The sequence below is a fragment of the Oculina patagonica genome, chromosome 11 (assembly GCF_052425735.1).
Source record: "Oculina patagonica isolate OP01 chromosome 11, crgOcupat, whole genome shotgun sequence".
NCBI lineage: Eukaryota > Metazoa > Cnidaria > Anthozoa > Scleractinia > Oculinidae > Oculina > Oculina patagonica.
Window position 1 is genome coordinate 18,854,334 of NC_135768.1, and position 25,578 is coordinate 18,879,911.

Consider the following 25,578-nt stretch of genomic DNA (forward strand, 5'->3'; position numbering starts at 1 on the left):
TAAGGGGAAAATTTGTTAAATAACAAGGATTTCTTTAACTGAGGAAAATCGTGAAGATATCGATGACGTCATGTTTGCTGACGAGTTTTGAAATGTTTTAATGCAGCATGAGCCGAAAGTTGAAACGTCTTCTGATGTTCCTCGAAAGTCTTCGGCAAACTTTGTAAATCTTCGGAAACGTTCGTATTGCCTTTGAACAACACTCAGATAACTTTCGGAGATCTTAGGTCTGGAAATTGCTCAAAATGCAACAAGTTGCAGGAGAGGAAAAAAGTTGCTCGAAGGGGAAAAAGTTGCTCGAATCATGAAAAGTAGCCAAAAAGTTGCCGAGCAACTTGTGAAAAGCCCTAAGCATGCTCCCTGTCAGGAGGCACAGAGACCACGGACCGCCATGCTACATGATTTTTTGTATAACAATCCTTGCAAGTCAGATATCAAGGATTTTTGGTGGTAGTATATATAGTAGTGAGGGAGGCGTAGGGGAATGAGTTAGCTTTCGTCGGATTTGTAGTATTCTGATACTAGATTCCAGATTCCGCAAGGGTTGGATTCCGGATTTCATTGGCCTGGATTCTGGATTCCATAGACCTGGATTCCGGATTCCAAAGGCGAAAATATGTTGGATGCCGGATACCGGATTCCCTTACATAAGGCAATTTCTGGTCGCTCTGTAACGGGGGCTTTTGTGGGGATGTGGGGATTTTACTCAATGGCTACGCGCCGCGCGGGAGGTGTCCTGCTACCTTCCGGGGACTGGACCAAAACGTTGTCAAGAGTATGAATGTGATCTTGACTTACTCGTTTACAGGCAGAATGCAAAGTTAATACAAAAGGACATTTGTCATAACCGAGTTGTGCCAGTAGTGTTTCGACAACACAGTTTGCTGCCAGACTCGTACCCAGTCATCGCTACTTATTCTTTAAAAAAAACGCTGAGTCTGGGAACGTCAATTGACGCGCGCAAAGGCGGTTGGGAAGGAGGAAGGAAAAGTGCGCAAGACTCACCAAGTCTCGAATAAGAGAAGCGACTAGGTACGAGTCTGGTTTGCTGCGGCTATTCTGGTAAGCGACAGCTCCAGTTTATACGACCAATATCACTCAAACTTTGTAATTGAAATCTCCCTAAGCGACCGCGACCACTTTTGGGAATTTGTACCAACTGGTCCCTTGTTGTTAAATTCTCATAAGTGACAACTCAAATATTCTAATTGAGGAAGTCTATTTCAATTGAAATTACCATTGATAGTAAAAGGACTATCCATGAGATTACACATTTTTTATTTGAGTACCGTATTAAAAAAATACAGTTCAAACACCATGTCCCTGCCATGCGGATGTTAAAACGTTTCAAAGTAAGTGTCAATCTGTTTAAAAATAGTGTAATTTTAGTAAAGGGATGACTTAGTTTGTTATATGACGCTGACTGTTTTTTTTATGTTTTTTCCAAGACGTTTCGTCTAGTGAATAATCAGTTGAATAATCAAAGTGTATAAAAGTTTGAAAAAAAAATGAACGTGGCGCGAGACTCATGCGCGTGCCAAGGATTTGTAGACCTCTGCGAAAATGTCTTGGAAAATAACATTAAAAAACTGTCAGTTTCAAACCACGGGAAACCACTAACAAACTAATTGTTAATCTTTTGTTCTAGAGTGGTTGGCTGCTCTTTAAATGGTCTAAGTTCTTTTCCACTTGATACATTACCCCCGGAGCTATCTCCACGATATTCTTGAAAAAAAATCAAAGAAATAAATTCCTGCCGGAAAGAAATTTCGCGGTAATTTTTAGTAGCGGTAACTTTTAATCGCGGATCACGAAGAAAAGAATGCAAAAATCATAAAAAGTAATACCGCAAAAATTTATTAAAAATTTGCGGTAGTCTCGGAACACGTAATCGTGCGAAAGCATGTTTAATTATTAACAAAGGCTTTTAATCCTCACGTTCGACATTTATTATATTGAGTTGTCAAACCTGCAAGATGTATCCACAGCAACCTTAACTCTCCATACACAATTTTTCTAAGTAATTAGTTTATAGTTGTACAAGAAATAATAATTCACTATTTTTATCGTCACAGCTGTTTGCTATTAATATTTTACTTGGTGTGTAATAAGAGCTTGCTTTAATTACCCATGATCCTTTGTATACTTGTCGTTTACGCAACATGGCCAGTTAACATGTCACGTTGTACTTCTTTCCTTCTCAACTGAAAAAAACAAAACACTGGCTAAAACTTGTGCTAGAAGCAGTACAGTAAAGTGATAGTCGAAGTTTGCTTGCAACTGGACCGATGCAGCAAATGCTGTAATATCCGAGGAGCGCTTTGTAAGTGAGACTTGTTCAAATTTGCCTTGATGTGCGTTGTATTTGGAAAAACACGCAAGTTACCTGTAAGATAGCTTGTTTTCGCTTTTGAAATGCTTTAATACATGTATGACAACTCGGACCATTTCATTCTTCGATCAGGTAACAAAACTATTACCTGTCTGCAGTTTTATGCTTTGAAAACGCTTATTTTTAACCTGGATCGCTTGTTAGCGCGTCGCCTTTAATTTTCGGCATGTCATGTAAAACTAAACGCCGGCCGAAAAGCACAAAAGAAAACGATCGGAATTTATAACAAAGGAAGTTGAAAACACTTGCCGACCAGGACATCGAAGTACAGTGTTATTTCAGATTTGTAAAAGCATTTAAAGTTTTCGATTGCGTTTATACTTAAGACGGACTTTTAATAAATGTTAGCTTCTAAGTTATAACGCTGATATTTCATAAATGTGATGTGGCATGGTTGTTCGGTCGTCATGCTGAACAATATTAGTCTCTTTATAATTTATGTAAATTATACATACTGTTGTTTCTTTGAATGGGTGGATACGACTACAATACACGTGTATTTTCCATTAGAATTGCCATTTCTAACGAAGGTTTATACGTTTTCGTCTTTGGTAAACTTTAGCGAAGCGGCTTTGCGTGCTAAACGACAATGTTTACTTTGCGAAGCGAACGAGCTTAATCAAACAAGCTGTATTTTGTGGAGTGAGTGGCTTTTTCGCTATCAATTTTGTGGTTATTGAGAAAATTCATTTCAAACACGACGATTTAAGATCAAAACGGGCGCGCGGTTTTGCTGGATCTCGATGCGAAGATTTTAACTTTAATTTTCTGTTGTCGGGCAATGCAAACAGTACTCAGTCACATGTAGGGTAGCTTATCTCTCCGAGCGTTTGTTTATTTCACTCCGCGGTGAAGGAATTTTTTTGCGTTAAAACTAAAAAGGGTGTAAATAGGATACAGCTCTAGTCAGTTTGAGTTTAATGCGAAAAAAATCCCATTTAGTCAGGCACACAAAATCTTAATGTGATTGGTGTCTGACATTTGCAGACCGCAGACTAAGGGCCCATTTACATGGAAGGAGGATGATCCTAGCACAAGGATCATTCTCCTTTCATGTAAAATGGAATGATCCTAGTGCTAGGATCATCCTAGTACTAGGATCATCCGAGCGCCATACGTTTTCAGCTTTTAGTTTACATGTGAAGGGTTGCATTTGGCCCTAACGCTAGGATCATCCTAGCGCTAGGATCATCCTATCTGAGATGAGGGATGATCCTAGCGCTAGGATGATCCTAGCGTTAGGGCCAAATGCAACCCTTCACATGTAAACTGAAAGCTGAAAATATATGGCGCTCGGATGATCCTAGTACTAGGATGATCCTAGCACTAGGATCATTCCATTTTACATGAAAGTAGGATGATCCTTGTGCTAGGATCATCCTCTTTCCATGTAAATGGGCCCTAAGAGAATATATCGTGTTGCCATTACCATTATTGAGAGCTGACCGTAAACAGGGTAACCGAAGTGCTATTAAAGTAGCTACATCATGACAATTTTGGCACAAAAATATGCATTAATATATTTGTCCGCAGACATGATCTGTTCTGAGAAGCAAACAGTTTTCCGAGAGTAAAGCTCAAGGAAAACTGAGATCTTCAAGAAACAGATAATGTTCTTAGTAAATTTGGGCTCATGAAAGGACAGAAGACTTAATAATACGCAGTCAATGAATGGAGGGGCTTACTATAGACTTTCTAAGGAGATGGCTGGATGGATATTACATTGAATATAAAAATTTTGCTTGCATGAAATAACAGACTGTTCTATTGATTTGTCCTAAAACAGCTTTAAAAGGAGCTGATTATCTAGTTATTCTACACCTTAGGTCTTAAGTGTATCAAACTGCTTTAGAATGGCTGCATCACCACGATTTGGGAGGCGTTTGGTAAGTTGTGTTTGTAATAGAAATATTAATTTTATTTTGTGGCTAGATCTTGTCAATATATTGACTGTAAGAAGTTTCTCTTTTGCTTAAAACGTCAGTGGGGATAAATGTTAAGGATGTTTGCGCCAAAATTTTCTACTCGATAGATCTATTTTTTAGGTATTTTACCGTGGTCAGATAATGAGTTACTTGTGTCAGAAATGCAAAAAAAGTTGGGTATAGTGTAAATGGTGGTAAAGAAAAGTGTAAGAACATGAATCACATTTGGTGTTTCAATGTCTTACTGGAAATAAAATGAAGCAAACAATCCTTTTCCTGGTTAACTGAAAGTAATGGTTGTTTTTATATTTCTTTCAGATTCTTCTATCCATACTAGTAGTGTTGTTAGTTCTTGGAATTGCTGTACAGCTGCAGTTTGTGCCTTTAGTTCCGATTGTTCAAAAATATCTAGGTAGGTACATGGGAGACTGAATTTTGAAGCAAAGGGTTAGTTTGCTCACATGTTTTTCAAAGTTATGAGCATGCATGTTCTCTGTCAAGAACTGATACAGTCAACTCTCGTTATAGCGGACATGCTCCGGGGGTCGTTTTGTGTCCATAATAGCGAGGGTCCATAATACAGTCGAAGCCCTCTTAACGGACACTCTCATAAGCGGACAGCTCTACTAATGGCCGCCACGTTTGAAACCCCGTTTTAACTTCAAACTCTGTATTTTTACATTCTCATAAGCGGACATTCCCGTAAGCAGCCGCAGACAGTTTTGGGGATTACGACTTAGACTTCATCTTTGTTTTTAAGCTCCCGTAAACTGACACCCCAAAGAAAATCCTATTAAAAACCTCTGTATCTTGTTTTTATCAATCAACTGCACATCACCGTTCATCACAATGATTTTACAGTAACTACATCCACGTCCGGTTACATTTTGAAACACCACTTACATGCATATTAGCATTATGTTACCTGGGCAAGCTCCCGTAAGCGGCCATCTATCCCCTACACCTCTAGTGTAAGCAGCCAGCTCCAGTTGTAGACACTTTTTTCACGTTCCAAGGGTGTCTGCTTACGAGAGCTTCGACTGTAGCTTGTTGTGAGGGAAAAAAGTGCCGTTAACATACGTTTAAATAATATAGACTATGACAAACTTATTAACAGTCATGAAACTGCCAAGCTGTCGTTGTGAATGGAGGGTGAGGGCTGGAGGAGTCTGGCGGGAAAAGGCTATGCTGAAGTGAAAAAGCAAAGTCTTTTGTACAGTTACTGAAGGAATTTATGCAAAACTAAATAATCCAGAAGCCTTTTAATTTTACCAACAACAAACGTCTGACTGCAGTTTTACGTAATAATGTTATATGAGAAGTTCATGGTGTCCGCTTTTTCAAGAGTCAAAACAATAAAAACTGTCATGTTGGTACCTTGAAAGTGTCTGTAATAGCGGGAGTCATTTTCAGTCAAACCTCTAGCTTTCGCCAGGGATCTAGATTTTGTCTGTAATAGCAAGTGTCCTCAATAGCGGGGTGTCTGCAAGGCGAGAGTTGACTGTTATAATATTCTTTATTATTAATTTATTATTATTATTATTAATTTCACCAAGGAGGCTGAAAAACCAGAGAGTGGTGTTGGATGTTGAGTATACCCTTTGTAGGGATGTAGCTAAGAAAAACCCAAGCAGACTCATTAACAGCCCCAGCTGTTTTTGTTTTTTTTGGCCTGTGCACCTTCCAAATTGCCCCCAAGACGTCTTTGTTTGCTAAAGAAATTTCAGCTGGTGATAAGCTCTTTTAGCTGGTGAGATTAGTGGGCAGCCAGATCTTTGCAACATCCCTGCCCTTTGGAGCATTTATGGAAACAGCATAAATATGTGATATAATTGGTCAAATTTACCGGTTTTGCTAACAACTACTGTATCATTTTACGGCCACTTTCGGATGGCCGCTACTTTGAGGGTCATAACTTTCGGAAATTTACAGTACTTTTTTGTTGGGTTCATATTTTTGTGTTTTGCTTTAAAATAACAAAAAATCACTTGTTTTTCAGATGATCCTAGCCCTACTGTTCGTCACCAGTATCAACAGAATGCTTCCGTAATCACTCAGAATACTTATACTATAATCACTCAGAGTACACTTTCTGCTACTGTAGTCACTCAGAGTACTCCTTCTATCATTCCAGCTCAGAATGCTTCTAGTAACAACAAATCTTCAGCATCACAACCAGAAAAAAAGTGCATTCCTCACAGGTAAACAAGCTACCTTATTACATGAAATTTTTCGTGACACGTTAATTTTGCGAATTTCGCGATAATTCCAAAAAAATCATGAAATTGAAGTGATGTGAACAATAAGTGTCGTGAACATAACATGACGCAAAAATTAAGTGACTCACATAACGTCAATAATCAAAAACAATATGTTTAGTACCACCAGAGAAAGGAATTTTCAATATAAATTGATGTTGTCGTCAATTGGACAAGCATGACCTACTTGTAGACATTGTGAGAACTGCTCTGTAAATAGTTGTTGCTATTGCCGAGATTTAGTCCCACTCTTGCGTTTTTGTTAATTTTGACGTAATTGTTCCTTTGATGGAGTTGCTTTATTTATTTAAGGGCATTTTTAATAATATTGCCAAGGAAATGTAAATCGTGTTTTACTCAAAAACGCGAAATTAAAGTGATTCAAAATGCAACATTTTCGCAAAATCGCAAAATTAAAGTGTTGCGAAATATGCGCACCTCAAAATCGTGAAATAATTCATAAGGGTGACTCTTGAGATCAGTTTGCCTATTGTGATAGTTGAATTACTATTGCAATACTATTGTGATAGTGTAATACTGTTGTGATAGTATTGCAATAAATTTATTAGAGGGGTGGAGATAAAAAATTATTTGAACCAGCACATTTTGAACACAGATAAGACCCTGGAGGCAAATAAAATTTATTTTTTGGACTTGTAATATGGTATTGTTCCTGGATTCTAAAAAAATGAAAAAAAAAAGACAGTGGAGAAAAATAGAGGCATTTTTCAATCAATTTGACAAACTACCACAATTGTTATTGATAGTAGAAGTTTTGGTTGATGCATCGCTATTGGAACACTCCCAATCACAATGCATTGATAGTTTGAAATATATTTACACTTCTTTTATTTATCTTCAACTTCTCTTTTAGGCCAGACAAATCTGGAGCTGAGCAAATTCAAAGACATTATGGATCCATAGGACAGGTTCCAGAACCAAAATGTGACGAGACTCGTTACCCAGACATCTGTACATTCCAAGTATCAAAGTCAGAGGGTAATAAACTGTCATGTGACGCTAAAGTCTGTGGATCATCAGACATTCAAATAGGTTGTGTCAATCCAGAACTTGGTAAAGCCGTGAGTGACTGGAAGTCTTTACCAAAGGATACATTAACTGCTGCAGTACAGGAGGCCATAAATACAAACCTGGAAAAGGGATTCAGTTTTCTGTTCTTAAGATGTGGAAGTAATACACAACCGCTCTCCTTTCCACCCACATTCAAGAAAGTCGAAGATGGCAAAAGTAGAACTGCTATTAATATAAACGTGATTATGCTGGACTCGATATCCAGACCGCATTTCTATCGATCTCTTCCAAGAGCTGTCAAGGCTCTTCAAAAGATTACGGCAGATCCCGACATAAAGGCCACCGCCCTAGACTTTGAACTTGATCAGAGTATTGGTCAGCAGACTTTTGAGAACTTGAGGCCGTTCTTCTCTGGTGTTCTCAAAGGTAAGCTTAGTATACTTTGAAATTCGTCACCAATTGATTAGCTTAGGGAAGGTGCCTTTAAAAGGGGTGGTGGTGCCCCCCGGGGGAGAGAGGGACTCCCATATGAAAGGGGCGGGGATGCTCGTTGTCTCGCTTACAGGTGTAAATTTTGGATTTTTGGTCTCACGTACATTAGGGTGTTCTGGGCAAAACACCAATATTTTGTAGCCATCAAGGTCTTGTTTAGGGTTGCACACGAAGAAATATACAAATATAAATTCTGTTTTAAGTATTGTGTTATCTTTTGGGAGTTACAAAAAGCTTGAGCCATGCCCAGATTGGTCTCTTTTAGGGGTTCTTTTCAAACTTCCCTACAAGCATCCCCACCCCTTTCATATGAGAGTCCCCCGGGGGGCGGGGGGTAAAGGCAAAATATGAGACTCAAGCAGGGCACACAAGTCTAGTATCCATGGCAACCTGAGAGTGGAAACCACCACCAGGCACCGTCACACAGAAAAGATCATCAGAGGTACTTGCCAACCCACATACTTACCAAGTCTACCAATGAGGGAGGGAGGGTGATGGAGCAAACCGCACAACACAGTCACGTTTCGGAGCACAAAACAGCTGCACAACCTCGCACAGCTAGAACAACAAATATGTAAGCCCTGCGACTTCCCCATTATGTCGTTTTATGGGGTGTAGCCCCATCATCACCACTGACCAGCATTGGCTAAATTCTAACTTAGCCTAGATTTCAATTAGCCAGGTAAAAATGTTTTTTTTTTTGGGGGGGGGGGGGGGGGGGGTATAGGCCATATGGGCCTCTTTTTGGTCAAAAATAAAGTGGGGGACCGGGCCCCTCCCTAGATCCACCACTGTTGTGTTATAAGGGATCACAGAGGGATTGGTAGCATCACAAAAGCTGAGTGACTTTGGAGCATGATCCTTAAAAAAACTTAGGAAACTAGATACCAGAGCTGCAAGAGCTTTCTTGCATATGGAATGGGAGTTGTGCAGTTCTAAGTTCTACAATTTAATAGACAGTGATGTTTGTTTCATTTTTTCAGATGACAATGAAATCAGTGCCTCAGGAGAGAACACAAAGGCTCCCTTAGGCACAGAGGTGTTGTATGGGACCTTCCAGAAGTGGGGCTACCAGACCCTCTTTCAAGAGGACCTTTGTTGGTACGATATTTGGGGAAGTGCCTTGACAGACATTCAGAGAAGAGCAGTGCCTAGTTCAGATTCAGAATTCAAATCAAGGTGAGTTTGCTGTCGCAGTTATAGTAGGGACTAAGGGTGACTATTGAGGTCATTAAATTATTTTTGCCTATTGCAATAGTATTGCCATGGTTGAATTACTATTGCAAGACTATTGGCAGTAGTAGCACTTGATACTATTGTGATAGTATAGTAATCTCATCAGTGACACATGGGTTTGGTCGGCTTTGCAACGTTATAATTTGTTATTGCAGTTAGTGACTTTGTAGTGTCTTGATCCTAGCAGTGAACACAGATAATACCCTGAAGACAAATAAAGTTAACTTTGTTTTTTGGACTCGTATGTAGTATTGTTTCTGAATTCTGAAACAATGAAAGAAAGGACAGTAGAGAACAAGATCAGATTCATTTTCCAATCAAGGAAGAAGGTATGGATGGCCTAAAGGAGAAGATTGAAATGGATTGTGATATGGGTTTTTGACATATTGTTGGGCTAAACAGTTTTCAAAGTTAATCTTGTTTGCTTGTAACTCTTAATATAATGCCGGGAGACACATTTGGTTGCAATGAAGCTATGGTTTTCCCATTTAGATCCAAAGAAGTAATTCTTTGCAAACAGTAAGTTTCATAGCGAGTGTTTGACAAAACTAAAACAAAATAAACTTAACTCAGCCATGACACCGCCCCATAAGTGCATTTGAGATTATCATCTGCATTTCTTTTCAGGTGGAAGGAATTACAAGAAAAGTTGCTTAATAAAAAAATGGACCACTATGGCTTGACACATTTTTCCTGTACAGTGCTGAAAAAGTACAGCAGAACAAACCACTACGATTCCCCTGCAAAAGTCTGCTATAATGGACGATTCTTTAGTTGGTACTTCATGGACTACATCACGAAGGTGTACACTGCACTGGAAAATGACGAAAAAGCCAAACCATTGCTGTCGTACATGCATTTCAACACCGGCCATGAAATGACTGGAAAACGGATGATTAACATGGATGCAAACTTAGCAAAGTTCTTCGTCGACTTGGCAGGCTTTTCTAACACCCTCACTATGATATTTTCAGACCATGGCCACAAAATGGCTCCATTCAGTTACACTGAAGAAGGTAGGAGAGAGCTATTTGACCCAACATTTTTCATGATTGTGCCAGATGGCGTCAAAGAAAAACTGGGCCCAGAAAGATCATCTGCCTTGGTTACAAACCAAAAGCGACTCTTCATGCTTCTTGATGTGCACAAAGCGCTCATGAGTTTGCACAACCCTGAGAAAATTAACTCCCAGGATTATTCGGAAACAGGTATTTTCTCAGTGATACCACCCAACCGCACTTGCGCAGACTTGTATATGCTTCCGCTGACCAGATGCAAGTGCGAGGGCTTTGATGAAGAAGGTCATATCAAGGACAATGCTGATAATCACAAATGGCTAGCAGAGTTTGCAATTGGATTCATGAATGATGCAATACAAAAGCAGTATTTGGGAGGTAAGATAAAGTTATTGTTGTTGGTGCCTTGCTTACTTCCAATAAACAGGAAATGGTACAGAGAATGGTAAAATCTGAGACTTGCCGAGATGCTGAGACCCTTGTTTAAAACCGAGACTGAGACTTTTTTGCTGCAGTCAATATTTTGCGTGTGAGACTTTAACAGCGCTCTGTAGCAGAAATGTCTTAAAAATGCTTTTTTTCCCAAAAAATAGAGAACAGACTCTATCTTGAGATACGCTCCTGGACTTCTTTTAGGGTTTATTAAAGGAAGGATGTTTGGTCTCACTTTTTACGTCCTTATTCGATTAAGCGCCCGCCTCGATACGCCCCTTTGGGGAAATTTCGCCCCCCCCCCCCCCCCCTTTGGTTTTTTTTTTTTTTTTTTTTTTTTTTTTTTTTTTTTTTAAAAAAAAAATAAAATCCCACCCCCAAACCCCCAAAAAAAAAAATAAAGGGCGGACAGTTTTGTTTTATCCTTTGCTTTTCATTCTTACAGGTAATTCTGATGCAAAATCTGGGTATGGTAACTGTGAGCGCTTAGTTGGGAAAACCTTTACAAATGTCGTCAAACGTTTCCAAGGAGAGTACATTATGACCACCATGGACATACACGTGGTCCCTCCAAACGGATATGAAGAGGACGAAGTATATAAAGTCTCTATGAAACAATATGCTCAACCAAAACAAAGAGTGTTTTTTCTAAGTTTTATACGGCAGACAAGGTATAGCAAGTTTGAGCCATGTGTAGACAAATCTGTTGATATCAAACTGTGTGGATGTGCCAAAGAGAAAACTACGGACGTTACAAAGGGAGGAGTTCTGTTTGAGAATGGTGTCCCACGTAAAATGTTTGGATCAGAGACAATTGTAAAAGACTTGGACTCAAACTGTCTTTTATTCTTAAGACGGAATTATGGAACGTTCTCTTTTGCGCTGGAAGTGGCGAATGTATGTACTGATCGCACTTATAAATTTGAACTAACTGGCTCTATGGATCAAAGGATTTTTGCTAATACTGTTCCCAGGAGTCACGAGATACCCCCCAAGAACTTTTTCTTTTTAACATCCGTTTACAAATACCTCTCTAAAGTGAATTCTGCATTGAACTTGAAAGCAAGTATTCAGGTGAAGAAAGATGGTGAAAGTGGATTTAAAAGTTTGGGGACTGTTGCTGTTTCATGATAGTGAAAATAATACATTCCTAAGAATAGGTAGTTATTTTTTTAAAAACATTAGACAAGGGTGATCTATCAACTAGTTTTAGCTGAGGCTGTTGTAATAATGTCAATTTTCAGTGGCAGTTCTAGGGGAGGGGCCTGGGCCCCACCTTATTTTTAGACCAAACTGAGGCCCGAAGAGCGACCCCCTTTTTTATTCTATGGGTCTGGATGATTGCCCCCCCCCCCACCCCACTTAACCAAAGGTCTGGATCTGCCACTGATTTTGGAACATTTTTGAGAACCACAGCTAGCATTAGTCAACAGAATATTGTAGTGCTGAAGGCCTTTTCTGAGAGATTGCATAAGAAATGAACAGTTGCATGACCGAGTAAAATGGACTCTCAAAGAAAGGGAAGGGGAGGGGGTCGGCTTAAATTTTTTTTGGCCATTTTGGGAATCCAGAAACTTGTGCTTCTACTCGCAAAACAACTAGAAATTGAGCTTAGAAGGAAGGGGGTCTGGGTAAGGGGGCTTTGTTGATAATGTGATGATCACTTCTCAGCCAATGGCATTATCGTTCAATAATATCTGGAAGTCGGAATGGGAGTTATTTATTTATTGCCCCGGTTAACGAGAAACAAAAACTAGTATTGTATATTTAAAATCGAGTTCCAATACTAAATGCTGTAATTTCTGACGGTGTTACCTACCCGTCAAGATGGCTATCAAAACCGTGATGGAGCTGTCAACAATATGAAGGACAAATTAGGCGCTAAGTTGACCATGGCTAGTTTCTCGAATTTTGTTATTATTATTGTACCAACTGCCAATTCACAGCACTTGAATATTCATAATTTTATGAAATAACTGGGTTTCCTTAGGTTAATTTTTTAGACTGTTGTTTGTAAAATGTTGTTAATAAAATATTTTGCTTACCCTTTTTTGTGTTGGTTTGTACGTACTTTTCGCCACATAACAAATAAGGATCTTTACCTAGGTCAACACCCTGTACCGTCAGTACTGTGATTCCGTAGTGTTGCATTGCGCATCCTTGGCAATTGTCCTTGCAATTTGCAACTCAACCCCCGGGGGGAGGGGGGTACTTGACCTAAGTTAGGTATAGGGGTGCCGCTGGAGGTTTGAAACCCTGACCCTGTTTAGGACAATAAAAACTTAAAATGCCTACCCTGTGTAGGACAACACCCCCTATTCTAAGACCCTATTTAGGACAAAGGACAACATCAACAATCATTTACGCTTTATTGTGATTGCGTCCCATACGCGATCTTTGAAGTATTGAAATGCAAAAACACCTATCCCACCGAATAAAATAATGCTTTTTATTGAAGCGAAAGCGAAAACAATGTAAATACATGGACGACAGTCTTGCAGCCATACCCTGTCTAGGACAGCTTCAGGCCCTGTTTAGGATAGCCTCCCACGCAGTCGTTCTTAGGGGCGATCGTGTTTCACCTCTCCCCACGTGGGGAGGAGTGAAACACGATCGCCCCTAAGAACGACTGCGCGGGAGGCTATGTTTAGGACAAAGAGCTTGAAATTATATACCCTGTTCAGGACCGGAGGAGTCAAAAACCATACCCTATCCAGCGGCACGTCCCCGTATAGGCCATATAGGGGAGTGCCCCCCCCCCGGGAACTCAACGCTGACTGAAAAACCATGGCAAGTTGCAGGGGTGTCGAATGTTCTCAATAATGTTAGTTCGCAACTTGCAACAGGGGCAGATCCAGGGGGTGGGTTGGGGGGGGGGGGAGGGTTGAAACTTTGATTCAGAAAACACTGTTGAAACGTTTTTGCAGCAAATTACTTCTCCCCTACTTCTTATCCCCCCCCCCCCCCGCCCTCAACCAGTCGCAGTTGCACGTTGTAATTCGTTGGCCCCTTACCGTTTCATGAATTCTACGCGCCAATATATTTATAGGCAAAGTCGTTACAGAAATTCTTAGCCAAAGCGCATCAAGCAAATAACCATCAGGCCACTATCAAGTTCACGGCTGAAATTTCTGATATAGAAACTACCAACATTCCTAGACTACAGCGTTCACAAAGGTGAAAAAAGTGGTACCCAGACTGGGGTAGGGGCGGGGATGGTGGTGCAACAGTCACAACACAGACTGCCATTGTTTTTAAGCTAGCAAGCCCTCCTAGTCAAGGGGAACGCTTTCCATTTGTACGGAGAAAGTGAAAACTCAAATACGGTCCTTCCCGTACTGTACCATTGTGTTTGTTGAAAATTGCTCTGTCCCATTTCCAGGAAAAATTTTTTAAGGCACTGTTTACACGGACACGGTTTCATTTGTAACCGCATCGCTTTCGATGCGGTTACGCCTTTCGTTTACACGGCGCCGATCGAGACCACTACTGAAACCGGGTCGTTATGAAAACGCTGTCAAAAGTGGAGCGTTTTCAAAACGATACGGTTTCATTGGTCGTGTAAACGGTCAAAAACGACGAAACCGCATCGATTTGAAAACGGCAACGCATTTTGGCACGAATTGGCTGGCTCACGAAGGGTAAACATGGTGAAACACGCATAGAGAGCAGCGCTTGCTTATACAATCACATTCGAAAACAGTCGGAAAATGGTTAAATAGGTTCCGTGTAAACACTTCGAAACCGTGTCGTTTTCGATGCGGTTTCGAGGTCATGAAACCGTGTTGATTGATAACCGTGTCCGTGTAAACGTAGCCTTAAACTGCTTCTGGGCACAAATGGAAAGCTGGTACCCAGTCTTTGACCGTGCGATGCTTAAAATGATGTAAAGACTGTAGGAAATTGAAGCGTTGGCTGGTCGCGCGCTTTGAGAAGTGCGCTGCCCTTTGACACAGATAAGAGTTGACTTGTTTATAGTAGAAGATTTGTTTATAGCTTTTAGACGGCTGTATTTAATTTCAAAGAGATAAAAGGCTGACATTACACGCGGAGCGATAAACAACAGAACACCACAGGTGAGACCATTATATTTTGTATATTTTATGCCCTGGGGTATCGGTACCCAAGGGAGCTTTAAAATTAAAGTTAAAGTTAGTTTTATTGAAGTTTTATTAGCTTATATTATTTGAGGCTTTGTACAGAAACTTTTTGCGTGCGAGGCCTTTCTCGTGATAACATTTTAGGCTCTAAATCATGATCAAGTACACGGAAGTTTAGGGTAATTTACATAATTTTGTATTGAACTTTTTCTGTCCTTAATTTTGAGAGAATTTTGCCCACATTTTGACTCGCCATTTGTATTTTGACTCGCCCAACAGACTCTTAAATGCATACACTACACACTAAAATGGCTGATGTGATATGCCTCAAATGATTTCCAAGTTTGTACAAACATGATAATGATGGGCGCCGTCACGCAACGCCACACTTTGAATTAGTGTTGCGTGACGAGGGAAAAAAGGAGCGATATTGTACTATCATGCAGGCTGAGTGACTTTGAAACGCGATTGTTTTAAATGGTGTAAGGAACAAGATGTGGAAATTTGTTATAGAGAAAAGAGAAACATAACCAATAGACCATTTCTCAGTTGCATTCCCCCAAGGGGGTACTCCCTTAGTATGTGTGGCACCAAAGGGTATGCCATGGTTTTCCAGTAGATTTGGTTTGCACATCCGAAAATTTGTACCCCCCCCCCCCAAATGTTTGTGCCAACTGAAAAAGTTTCTGGTATGGTCTGGTCTGAAACAGTGACTTTGAAACGCGATTGTTTTAAATGGTGTAAGGAACAAGATGTGGAAATTTGTTATAGAGAAAAGAGAAAAATAACCAATAGACTATTTCTCAGTTGCATTCCCCCAAGGGGGTACTTCCTTAGTATGTGTGGCACCAAAGTTTCTGAAACAGGGCCCAGGGAGGGGGGGGGGTACTTGGGATTTCATGTGACTGGGATGATTGAAGGATTTTTGGGGGGTTTGAAATTTTCAATTCTGGGATTTTTTTGGGTAGGAAAATTCGGCAAGTATTTTTTATTTAAGTAGGGATGTTTTTGGGAATTTAAAACTATCTGAAGAATCGTGTAAGTGCCTTGACTGTATAGTTCTGCGAATAAAGTTGCTGTTGATTTCTGAGGGGTCAATTTTTGATCTAGGGATTTTTTTTTTTTTGGGTTATATTGGAAGCCTTTGGGATTTTTTGGGGTCTAATTTTTGCCCCCATTTGATTATCCCAGTCACTTGAAATCCTGAGTACCCCCCCCCCCCCTCCTTGGAATCAGGGAAGGAGAAATAAATTATTTTCATATTTTAATTTAGTTTGAAATATGGTAAGGGTTTCAGGAAGTGCACCACCACCCCTTCCTCCCACCCCCCCCCCTCCCCCTCCACACACACACCAAAGTTTTGGTTTTCAACTTTCACACTTGACTTGTAAGTTTGATTGCAGAAAATAAATAAATAAATTTGGTATAGATAAACCTAAAATGTATTGAAGAATATTGATTAAACTGTGTTTGTTGGAACAGGTAACCGAAAAGAACCTTTGCAAATGAAATATGAAAATTCCTAAAAAGGGATAGGTAAGTAATGAAATGGCATTTTTTATCATAAAGAAAAAGATTATTTTCTTAGTGTACTTAGTGGCTTTTTTGTCATACTTCAACACTTCAGTATTTTTTTTTTCATTCATCCATTCACTCTTTTGTTTGTTACTTCAAACACCCATCCATTGTTTGGTCATGACTTGTGCTACCCACTGCTAAAAGTCACTAGTGCTTTCCCATCTAATAGCAACCTTGTAAGTGTGCCTCTTATACCATAAATAACGTAGAGTAAAGCTACAAGGACAAAGATTTATCCATTCCAACTTTTATTCCAAATTTAACAACAACTAGTAATAAATACCTCTGAAATACAAACAACTGTGATTATATTTTCACACCTGCCACAATAAGTTGGATCAGCATATACTCAAAAGTCACAAACGTCCAAAAGTACAGAAAATCCAAAAGGCTGCTGAATCCAAAAGGGTCAATACTTCTGAAATTATTTTAATGGTTGTTCAACAGTTTTAAGTTTAACTGAAAAGCCAAGAACTCAAGTAGCAACCAAAGCATCAAGTTTGTAACTTCATAAGAGTTCTAACTTCACAATATTCACATGCTTTTCCAGCGAGATATACAATACAAAAGGCTGAGCCACAAAGCAAAGAAACTTATCACCCAGAAAGTTGGTCACAACTCTTTCAGTTCCTTATCTTATAAATAATGAATCAATATAAATTATTACCTTATAAAATCAGTTATGAAAATTTCTGCGATTGTACATTAAGGCAATATAGCACAGGGGCACCCGATGTACTACAGCTGTAGTAGGTGTTCTGAAATTAAGTGTGCCACAATGTGTCTGAGCTGGCTGGGAGAGAAGGGTTGTTGGACTTTTGAAATGCATTTTGTCTGCTTGGGGAAATATTAAAACATCTTATTCTGCCAAAATGGTGTTTCCCTTTTAAAGTATTTAGATTGGTATTTGCATTTATCCACATGTGACCTTTTGCCCTGCTTCATGTCTGTACATATCCCCCCCCCTCCCCATGTGGACCTCATGTCACAACTATGGTATCATTTTCTAGGTGTATATTTGGGTTGCATTCTTTCTGGTTGAAAGATTTTTTGAGATACTGCTGTACAGAACAGGATGACATAATTTGGTCAGCAAATGCAAATAACGTTTAAAGGTATTTATTTGTTGCTTACTTTATAGCCAATAGGCCATTTTCAAGTTACCCTTTGCCTCTGTTTCAAAACGAGTCTACGTGTGAAACCATTCAAATGAAAAGAGATTGATTTGCATGAAAATGGATCTGTAGGTGAAACTCATTTTCATATAACCGGTATGCAATGCATACTAAGGCGAGGACGTTCCAGTAAAGCAAGTCAGTATGTTAAAAATTCCAGACAAAGAACTGAGAATAGACCTATGGGGCTTTGTTTGTTTGTTGTCCTATTTCAGACTGTGACATCACTCTTGAGAATCACTTCTTTCAAATTCAAAAAATTCTCTTGGTATTCAGATAGTTAAAAACAAGTTCTCTGGGGAGCATCATGTGATTTTGAAATGGGCAATTTACACTGACAAAGCCAAAAATGTCAATTGAGTGAAAATGTGAGTCCAAAAGATACCCAAGTAATTGAACACCAAAATTGATATTGTCGATTTCAGTGTAATTTATACCAAGGAGCTCAAAATGTGAAACCACTTTTAATTAATTCACATTCTTTCATGCAGTCGTTTTCAAATCAAAAGCTGTGAAAAGCTTCTGATTGGATAAAATCTGCAAGGAAGAATGTAAATACATTTAAAGTGGTCACCCTTTGGGGCTCCTCAATGTAAGTCGAAATTTGAGACACTGAGTCATTTGCTATCCAGGGGGAAAAATGGGTTTGTTAGGTAAATAAAATTCTAAAATACAGTACATGGTTTTCCGGTGGTGTTTTTAGTTGTGGATTTCAAGGTAAGGTTAGTTTCTAACCAATGTTTCTTTAATTAATAAAAGGCAAATTATGAGCTGCTTTGATCACAAAATTGGCAATTTAATTTGCACAATTCTAATAAGATGTCTTTTATCACAACTTTTGACAATGGAATGCAACATATTTTGTAACTTTACTAGACAGCAAGGAAACTTCCTCAACTTTGGCAGGAAAAAAATGTCTTGAAATAATGTATCTAGATTGCGTCTTGTTTAAATTTGGTTTAAAGTTGTCTGCACTGACTGTACAATCTGTAACGTAAGCTTTGTCCAGTAAGTCCAAAAACTTAATATCATTTAGAGGTAAAACACGCAGTGCAAGGAAGTACAAGTTTCCAGGAAGTTAAGTTGATATAGTATCTTGATTTACCCTTGTTAAATTTAAATGGGGCTGAAAGTTGTTTGCACTATCTGTACAATTTTTGTTGCAAGTAAGTCCAATAAGTCCAAAACCTTGATACAGTACATGTGGAGTCTAGGACGTAGAGTTGATACAGTGGTAGCTAGTGGTTTGCCAGTGATGAATTTGGATTGAAGGGTCTTTCTGTAGCAAATCCAGAGATGTTTTACACAGTTTTTTTAACTTAGGTGTTATTGCTACATGGTTTTCGTTGTGTTTTGTTTAAATATATCTGCCATTCATAGTGAGGATTGGGCTTTTTTTATGTACATATTGCATAGAGGCAGAATAGAGGCCAATAACCAGTTCCAATGCAATAGCCACATTCACGCATTCATGCTGCTTCTTGACAAAGTGCAGATTAAACATATTGAGGCAATTAGGACAAAACACAGCAGTCAGTGGATTCTTCGAAAACTGTATTTTGGATGTTTTCTGTTGTTTTTTTGTTTCTGTTCTGTAAACATAATAAAAGAAAGAATCAATAGTTAAAAATTCAATAATTGTTTTACACATTTGTTTAGACACCAAGACTGATTAACTACAACAACTTAATGCAACATAAGTAGTTACTGAATTCACTTAAATTTTTCTTTTTTCTGAAACACATCTTTCTACATGTACATTATGCTTCTTAAATCATTTACTAGTTATTATAGCCTACTTATTTGGTTGCTAACCACACAGCTTTATAAAGGTCAGTTTAGACTCTTGATTTATTTAGATTTGTATAAAGGTGATCACTTGTAGTTCTGTTATCACTCAGATTATCAGTGGTTAAGCCTGAAATAAGTTTGTTTGTATCCATATTTTACAATCATTTGTTTATATTTACTGCTGCTTTGTACACCATTTTTAAAATCAATGTTAAAATCACCTAGTATTATATGAAAACGTTCTGTTGACAGAAGGGATCGCGAATGAAGCTCTCTCAATGCTTAGTGATCTATAAATTCCAGCAAATTTATATATAACAACATCTAGCAGATATTTAACCTTTTAAAATTGTTATTTCGATTCCATAAACACTTTGACTATTAAGCTTATGCTATTCATCAATAAGGTATTCAATGAAGTACAAGCAAATATAAACTTTAGATAGCTCACCTCAGCAGTTATGGCAGTATACTTGTTCTGCACATCTCGTCTTCAGTTAAAGCTCAGGTTACAATGTTACCAGTACTTCAGTTCACAAATATTTCAATTCTGATGTTTAGCCGTGCTTATAGTGCTTTCAATGCTTTATATTCAGTTCAACCTCAGTCTTGAAAGGCAAAGGTCTGCCCGAAACAGCACTCACCAGCTCGTAAACCACAATTTAGTTTAGTCCCTCAGTAGTAGTATAGGTTCCAAATTATCCGGATTTTAATTTATTCAAAATGGCCGCCCCATACAAACCCTTGTAAAATGTGAGAAGTGAACGTGAGGTGCTAAGGAGGTGTCCAATAACGAAAATGAGGTGCACATACCCCGGTTTTAATTAATTCAAAATGGCCGCCCCATACAAACCCTTGTAAAATGTGAGAAGTGAACGTGAGGTGCTAAGGAGGTGTCCAATAACGAAAATGAGGTGCACATACCCCGGTTTTAATTAATTCAAAATGGCCGCCCCATACAAACCCTTGTAAAATGTGAGAAGTGAACGTGAGGTGCTAAGGAGGTGTCCAATAACGAAAATGAGGTGCACATACCCCGGTTTTAATTAATTCAAAATGGCCGCCCCATACAAACCCTTGTAAAATGTGGGAAGTGAACGTGAGGTGCTAAGGAGGTGTCCAATAACGAAAATGAGGTGCACATACCCCGGTTTTAATTAATTCAAAATGGCCGCCCCATACAAACCCTTGTAAAATGTGGGAAGTGAACGTGAGGTGCTAAGGAGGTGTCCAGAAACGAAAATGAGGTGCACATACCCCGGTTTTAATTAATTCAAAATGATCGCCCCATACAAACCCTTGTAAAATTCGAGAAGTGAACGTGAGGTGCTAAGGAGGTGTCCAAAAACGAAAATGAGGTGCACAGTTCATGTCATGTGAATAGAGAAAAATGATAAGCCACTGCGTTGTTATCTTTCCTAGGAATTTTGGTTGGCGATTCTGAGAAAACGTTTGACTTGAAAATAGCTTTACACAGATGAGGTAGCAAGAGAAGAAACACGATCCAGTGCATTTAAAGATTTTCTTACGACTTTTAAGATGTGTGACATAACAAATTGCTCCATGGTAGAACTGACCAAGCGTGAAGGAAAAAAAGCCAAATCGATTCAATCGAGACGAACCGCTCAAACAACAACAATTCTCCATGTCCTAAAGTATATTTTCCGTCCCGGAACATTGTTGGCCGTCTTAAATGTGAAATCTTTAGTTCAAAGGCTAGCTTTAATTTTCACTGAACTGTTGTCATTCATTGTTGGATGTTCCCTTTGATTTAAGGGCCGCAAAAAATTTTTTCTTCGAGAAACACGCATTTGAACGACAAATGAACTGCACGTCAATTTCTATTTTTCGCGAACTGCAAAAATCACAACGGTTTTGTTTATAACACATTGTTTAGAGTCTAAAAATGTGAAAGCTTCGGCTCAATGACTTGCTTTGAGTTTTAATGAAATAATGCCTTTCATAGTTGACCGTTCCTTCGATTTTAGGACCGCGAAAATGTTTTTCTTCTTCAAAAAAATGCATTTGAACAACGGCCAAATGAACCGCACGCTAAAATTATATATTTTTTCCGAAGGGTAGAATCATGCAACAGTGCCGTTGACACATTTGTTTAGGGTTTAAAACGACTTAAGCTTCATCTTAAATGGAAGTTTTTAATTTTTTACTGAATTATAGATGAACGTTCCTCCAATTTTGCGAGGTTTGTTTGAAGCGGTTGTTTATGAAAAACAACGACAACTACGCGAGCAATTTCGCTAAAAAAGAATAATTCAGTCCATAAAGACGAGTTGTTCCTTTGTTATATTCGGTTTCATGTTTTCTTGACCTTAAAAATACTGGACTTAAAACCTTGAACGAAATTAACCTTCTTCTTTACTATGCGCGGTTCATGATGGCCGCACGAACAAAAACAAAAGCACAAAACTTCTCGTTATCGCGTAACCAAATTTATTTTTTCTTTTAGCGGTAAATACAATTAATCAAACGCTCTCCGTTTTGTACAGTCAAATGAAGAAAAATTAGCTTACCTTGAAGCTTACATTCTTCTTGAAAAGAGTTGTATTTGACAAGAAAAAGTCCGTCCGTTTCACTGTACTTTTCCGAGAATGGATGCACGCGGATTCCCAGAAAAACACGCGTGGTCTAATGAGAATTCCGAGAAAAACGCGCGAGATCTTCCACGCGCGTACACGGTATGCTCGCGCGTGCGTCGGGAAAATCCGACCGACGGGGAAAATCCGGCTGACCGGTAAAATCCGCTCTGCCGTGCCGCAGTCGGCATAGTTGTTGTCCTTATTTGGCGTCTTACACGTGTTATTTTGACGCAGTCGGCGGAGTGTTTGTCCTTATTTAGCGTCTTGCATTGGGTATATAAAGCAGGGGAAACTGCAGTCGTCATCAGTTCAGTGGCAGAAGGACAGAGTGAAAAGGGAGAAGGAGAATTCAGGACAAGGTAAATTCAATTGGATTTTTTCAGTTTTTTTCTATACTACTATTTAAGGTGAAGATCTTTTTTTATCGTTCGCCATTTTTGATTGAAGAACAAGAAGGGCGAAGACAAGAAAAAACTACCTTTTGAATTAAGTCAATTTAATTTTCGTTCGCCATCTTTGATTTGACATCTTTCACATGTGTGATTTTGTAGGCTACGCTGAGCATGGATCTGAATTTGACTGGTGAATGAAATTTGGAAAGGATCAATTTAAGACAACGGGGTGAGTAAATTTTAAGTAATTGTCTGTGCAAGTAGTCGATTACTGATCGACAAGGTCGTAGTCATTTCATGGTTTAGGGGCCGACTACGTTCCTCCCTCCCTGCTTGCACATGAGTTAATGAAGTGTCTTTCAATCTAGTGCCAATCAGTCAAACAACCACGAGCCAATCAGAAAACGAGCTGACCACCTGTCAAACCGTGAACCAATCAGAAAACGAACTGACCACCTGTCAATCAAACCATTTTTTTTCTAGGTGTATAAAAGGACGTGTACGTTGGACAGCACCTCATTTTACTCAAGATTCAGACATGAGTAAGTGTGAGATTTGTGAAAAGAGATTTACGACAGAACGAAGCCTGAAAAGGCACCGGCTATCAGTGCATGGTAAAAAGAACTACCGATGTTCAATATGCAAAAAGGAGTTTAGTAGAAGAGATAACCTTGCCCGGCATTTTAACAAAGTTCACAAAAAGAGAAAGATAGATGATGGAGAAGACCACGACAAAAAGAAAGCAAGGAATAAACGGAAGGCAGATGGACAAGAAGAAGAGGATGGAACACGGAAAAAGAAAATAAGATCAGAAGAACGACCACCCTCGCCCCCACTGGTAACGCCGCCGCCACTACCAAGTCCACCAGAGTCACCATGCCAGTCACCACCACCAATGGATGATCTGCAGGATGACCCACTAGATTGTCCGATGCATTTGTCTAGAACAATCCCAGAACACTATCGCCAATGCTTTCTGGACAACTGGATTCAGATTAGGTCACGACAACGAGGAGGTCGGTTCGTAAAAGTATACACCCGTCGCTTGGAGGACCACAGCGATGTGTCGGCCATATTGCGTAGCATTTTTTATCAACAGACCACAGCTTTCAAAGTCAACATAGCCTTTGGCTATGTACTGGAAAATGTGGAGAGTGGAGACGTACGTTTCCACTACCCTTCCCAAAATGGCTTCATATTTGACTCCCCAGTGCTTGTTGCTGACCATGAAGATCTCAATGGGGTTTTGGCGCAGATGGGTAACACAGACTGGCAGGAGTACGTGCGCAGACAAAAACCAAATTCGAAATGGTCTATTCTTCAATTGACCAATGTCGCCTTCCATGTGTACCCTATTGTGAACAGACCCATAGGGCGTGGAGAGAAGGGGAAGTTGCCCAAATGGTTGGTGGAGAATAGAGGCCTTGATGTACTGGAAAAGGATTACAACAGTGGGTGTTTATTCAACGATAATCTCTGCTTTTTCAGATGCCTGGCACGTCATCAGGGATATGGCCTGAAGAATTTAGAAACCAAAACCAAGCAGCTGGCTAGTAGGTTTTTGGCTACTCTGAAGAACCCAGAGAAATTTACTGGGGTCACCCTAACAGAACTACACCAACTGGACAAACTGTTTGGCATACAGACATTGGTCTATTCTTTGGGGGAAGGGGGAAAAGTGGAGCTGGTCCACCGCCCTACCACCATGCTCACCAAAAAAGAGGCACAACATGCACTTAAGCTGAATTTATGTAACAGCCATTTTAGTTACATAAAAGATATGAAGCGATACAGCCATTGTTACGTTTGCAGTCGGTGTGAGAATTCATTTCCGAAAGCCCATCGTCTCTATCGCCACGAGCAAAGTTGTCAGGCAAAAATCAATTTTAAGTATCCTGGTGGCGTTTACCATCCCTCCAAGACGATCTTCGAAAAGATTGAAGAGGAGGGCATTGAAGTGGATGAAGAACTTAAATACTGCAAGTATCGTGCAACTTTTGATATTGAGGTGTATTATCCGCGTGATAGTACTAACCTCCCAGAAAAGCGGGCAAAGCTCGAGTTCACGGCAGAACATCATCTTCTCTCCATTAGCGTGGCGTCCAATGTTCCTGGCTACGAATCGCCTCGATGTTTCATTGTGGAGGGAGAAGGTGAGGTCGAGGGTCGAAAAACGGTGGAACGATTTGTGACTTACCTGGAAGACATCGCACAAGAAGCTGCACGTTTGGAGTTGACCCGCTTTTCACCTCTCTTCTCTACCATTGAAGAAACGCTCTGCTTAGGGGGTATAGAATCCTCTCTCCATCCTTCGCAAGTAAAGTTGGAAAGCACTGGATACGATGATGATGATGACAGTGAGAGTGAGGAAGAGCCCACAGACTCCGACTGGGAGTTCATTGATGATTCAGAGGACGTGGAGAGCGATCGCTCTTTTTACCGTCAAATCAATCAAGACCAGGGAGGAAGCGAAGAGTACTCGAGAACCACACCCAGAACCCATCTACCGACCCGCCAACAGAAAAAAGCCAACCAGATCTTGTCTGACTTGCGTCACCACATCTCAGAACTACCCGTAGTGGGGTTTAATTCAGGGAAGTACGATTTGAACGTTCTAAAAAACGTTCTCATTCCACTCCTCGTCCAGAGCCAAGGTGTAAAGTTTTGTGTAAAACGTCATCATGCCTACCTAGCCCTTAAGAGTGGCACCTTGAAATTCTTGGACATCTCAAACTTCCTAGCGGCTGCCACCAGCTACACGCAATTCCTGAAGGCCTACAACTGTGAGGTTGAGAAGGGTTTCTTCCCGTACGAGTACATGGATTCGTTGGACAAGTTAGAAGAATCCCAACTCCCACCACATTCGGCATTTTACAGTTGGTTGAGGAAGTCAAACATCTCCGAAGACGAGTATGGTGAATGCCAGAAAGCCTGGAACCAAGAGGGGATGACAACCCTCCGCGACTTTTTGGTCTGGTACAATAATCTTGATGTCGTGCCATTTCTAGAAGCGTTGGACAAGATGTGTGGTTTTTGGCAAGAGCAGGGTATTGACATGCTAAAGGAAGCCATTTCTTTACCAGGCCTCGCTTTTAAATTTGAGATGGGGTTCTTGAAGAAACAGGGAATTCATTTGAGTGCCTTCCACGATGAGCAGACCTA

At 39.8% G+C, this 25,578-nt stretch overlaps 2 protein-coding genes and 1 long non-coding RNA gene across 4 annotated transcripts in view; 2 read left to right on the top strand and 1 right to left on the bottom strand.

The window, feature by feature from the left end:
- Window positions 1–2,169: 2,169 nt before the first annotated feature.
- LOC144629486 (uncharacterized) lies at window positions 2,170–12,069 on the top strand. 2 transcript variants are annotated; one of them, XM_078487700.1, is made up of 8 exons: window positions 2,170–2,323; window positions 4,219–4,278; window positions 4,636–4,729; window positions 6,317–6,518; window positions 7,450–8,033; window positions 9,083–9,278; window positions 9,963–10,729; window positions 11,229–12,069. In XM_078487700.1, the coding sequence occupies exons 2-8, from the start codon at window positions 4,246–4,248 to the stop codon at window positions 11,912–11,914; spliced, it is 2,562 nt and encodes an 853-aa protein (XP_078343826.1). In that variant the 5' UTR covers window positions 2,170–2,323; window positions 4,219–4,245; the 3' UTR covers window positions 11,915–12,069. The 2 variants fall into 2 exon arrangements, with proteins under 2 accessions (XP_078343826.1, XP_078343827.1); XM_078487701.1 differs by having other exon boundaries at window positions 6,452–6,518.
- A 2,636-nt stretch (window positions 12,070–14,705) lies between these two features.
- Window positions 14,706–17,556, top strand: LOC144631229 (uncharacterized). The gene is made up of 3 exons (XR_013566702.1): window positions 14,706–14,859; window positions 16,366–16,419; window positions 17,472–17,556. It is a non-coding gene; the product is annotated as an uncharacterized LOC144631229 (long non-coding RNA).
- The window catches only part of LOC144631228 (galactose-3-O-sulfotransferase 2-like), a 30,279-nt gene continuing 22,121 nt past the window's right edge, over window positions 17,421–25,578 (bottom strand). The window contains exon 4 of the mRNA XM_078489642.1: window positions 17,421–17,714. The gene's annotated coding sequence lies outside the window, so the exon portion shown is untranslated. The remainder of the gene's footprint in view (window positions 17,715–25,578) is intronic.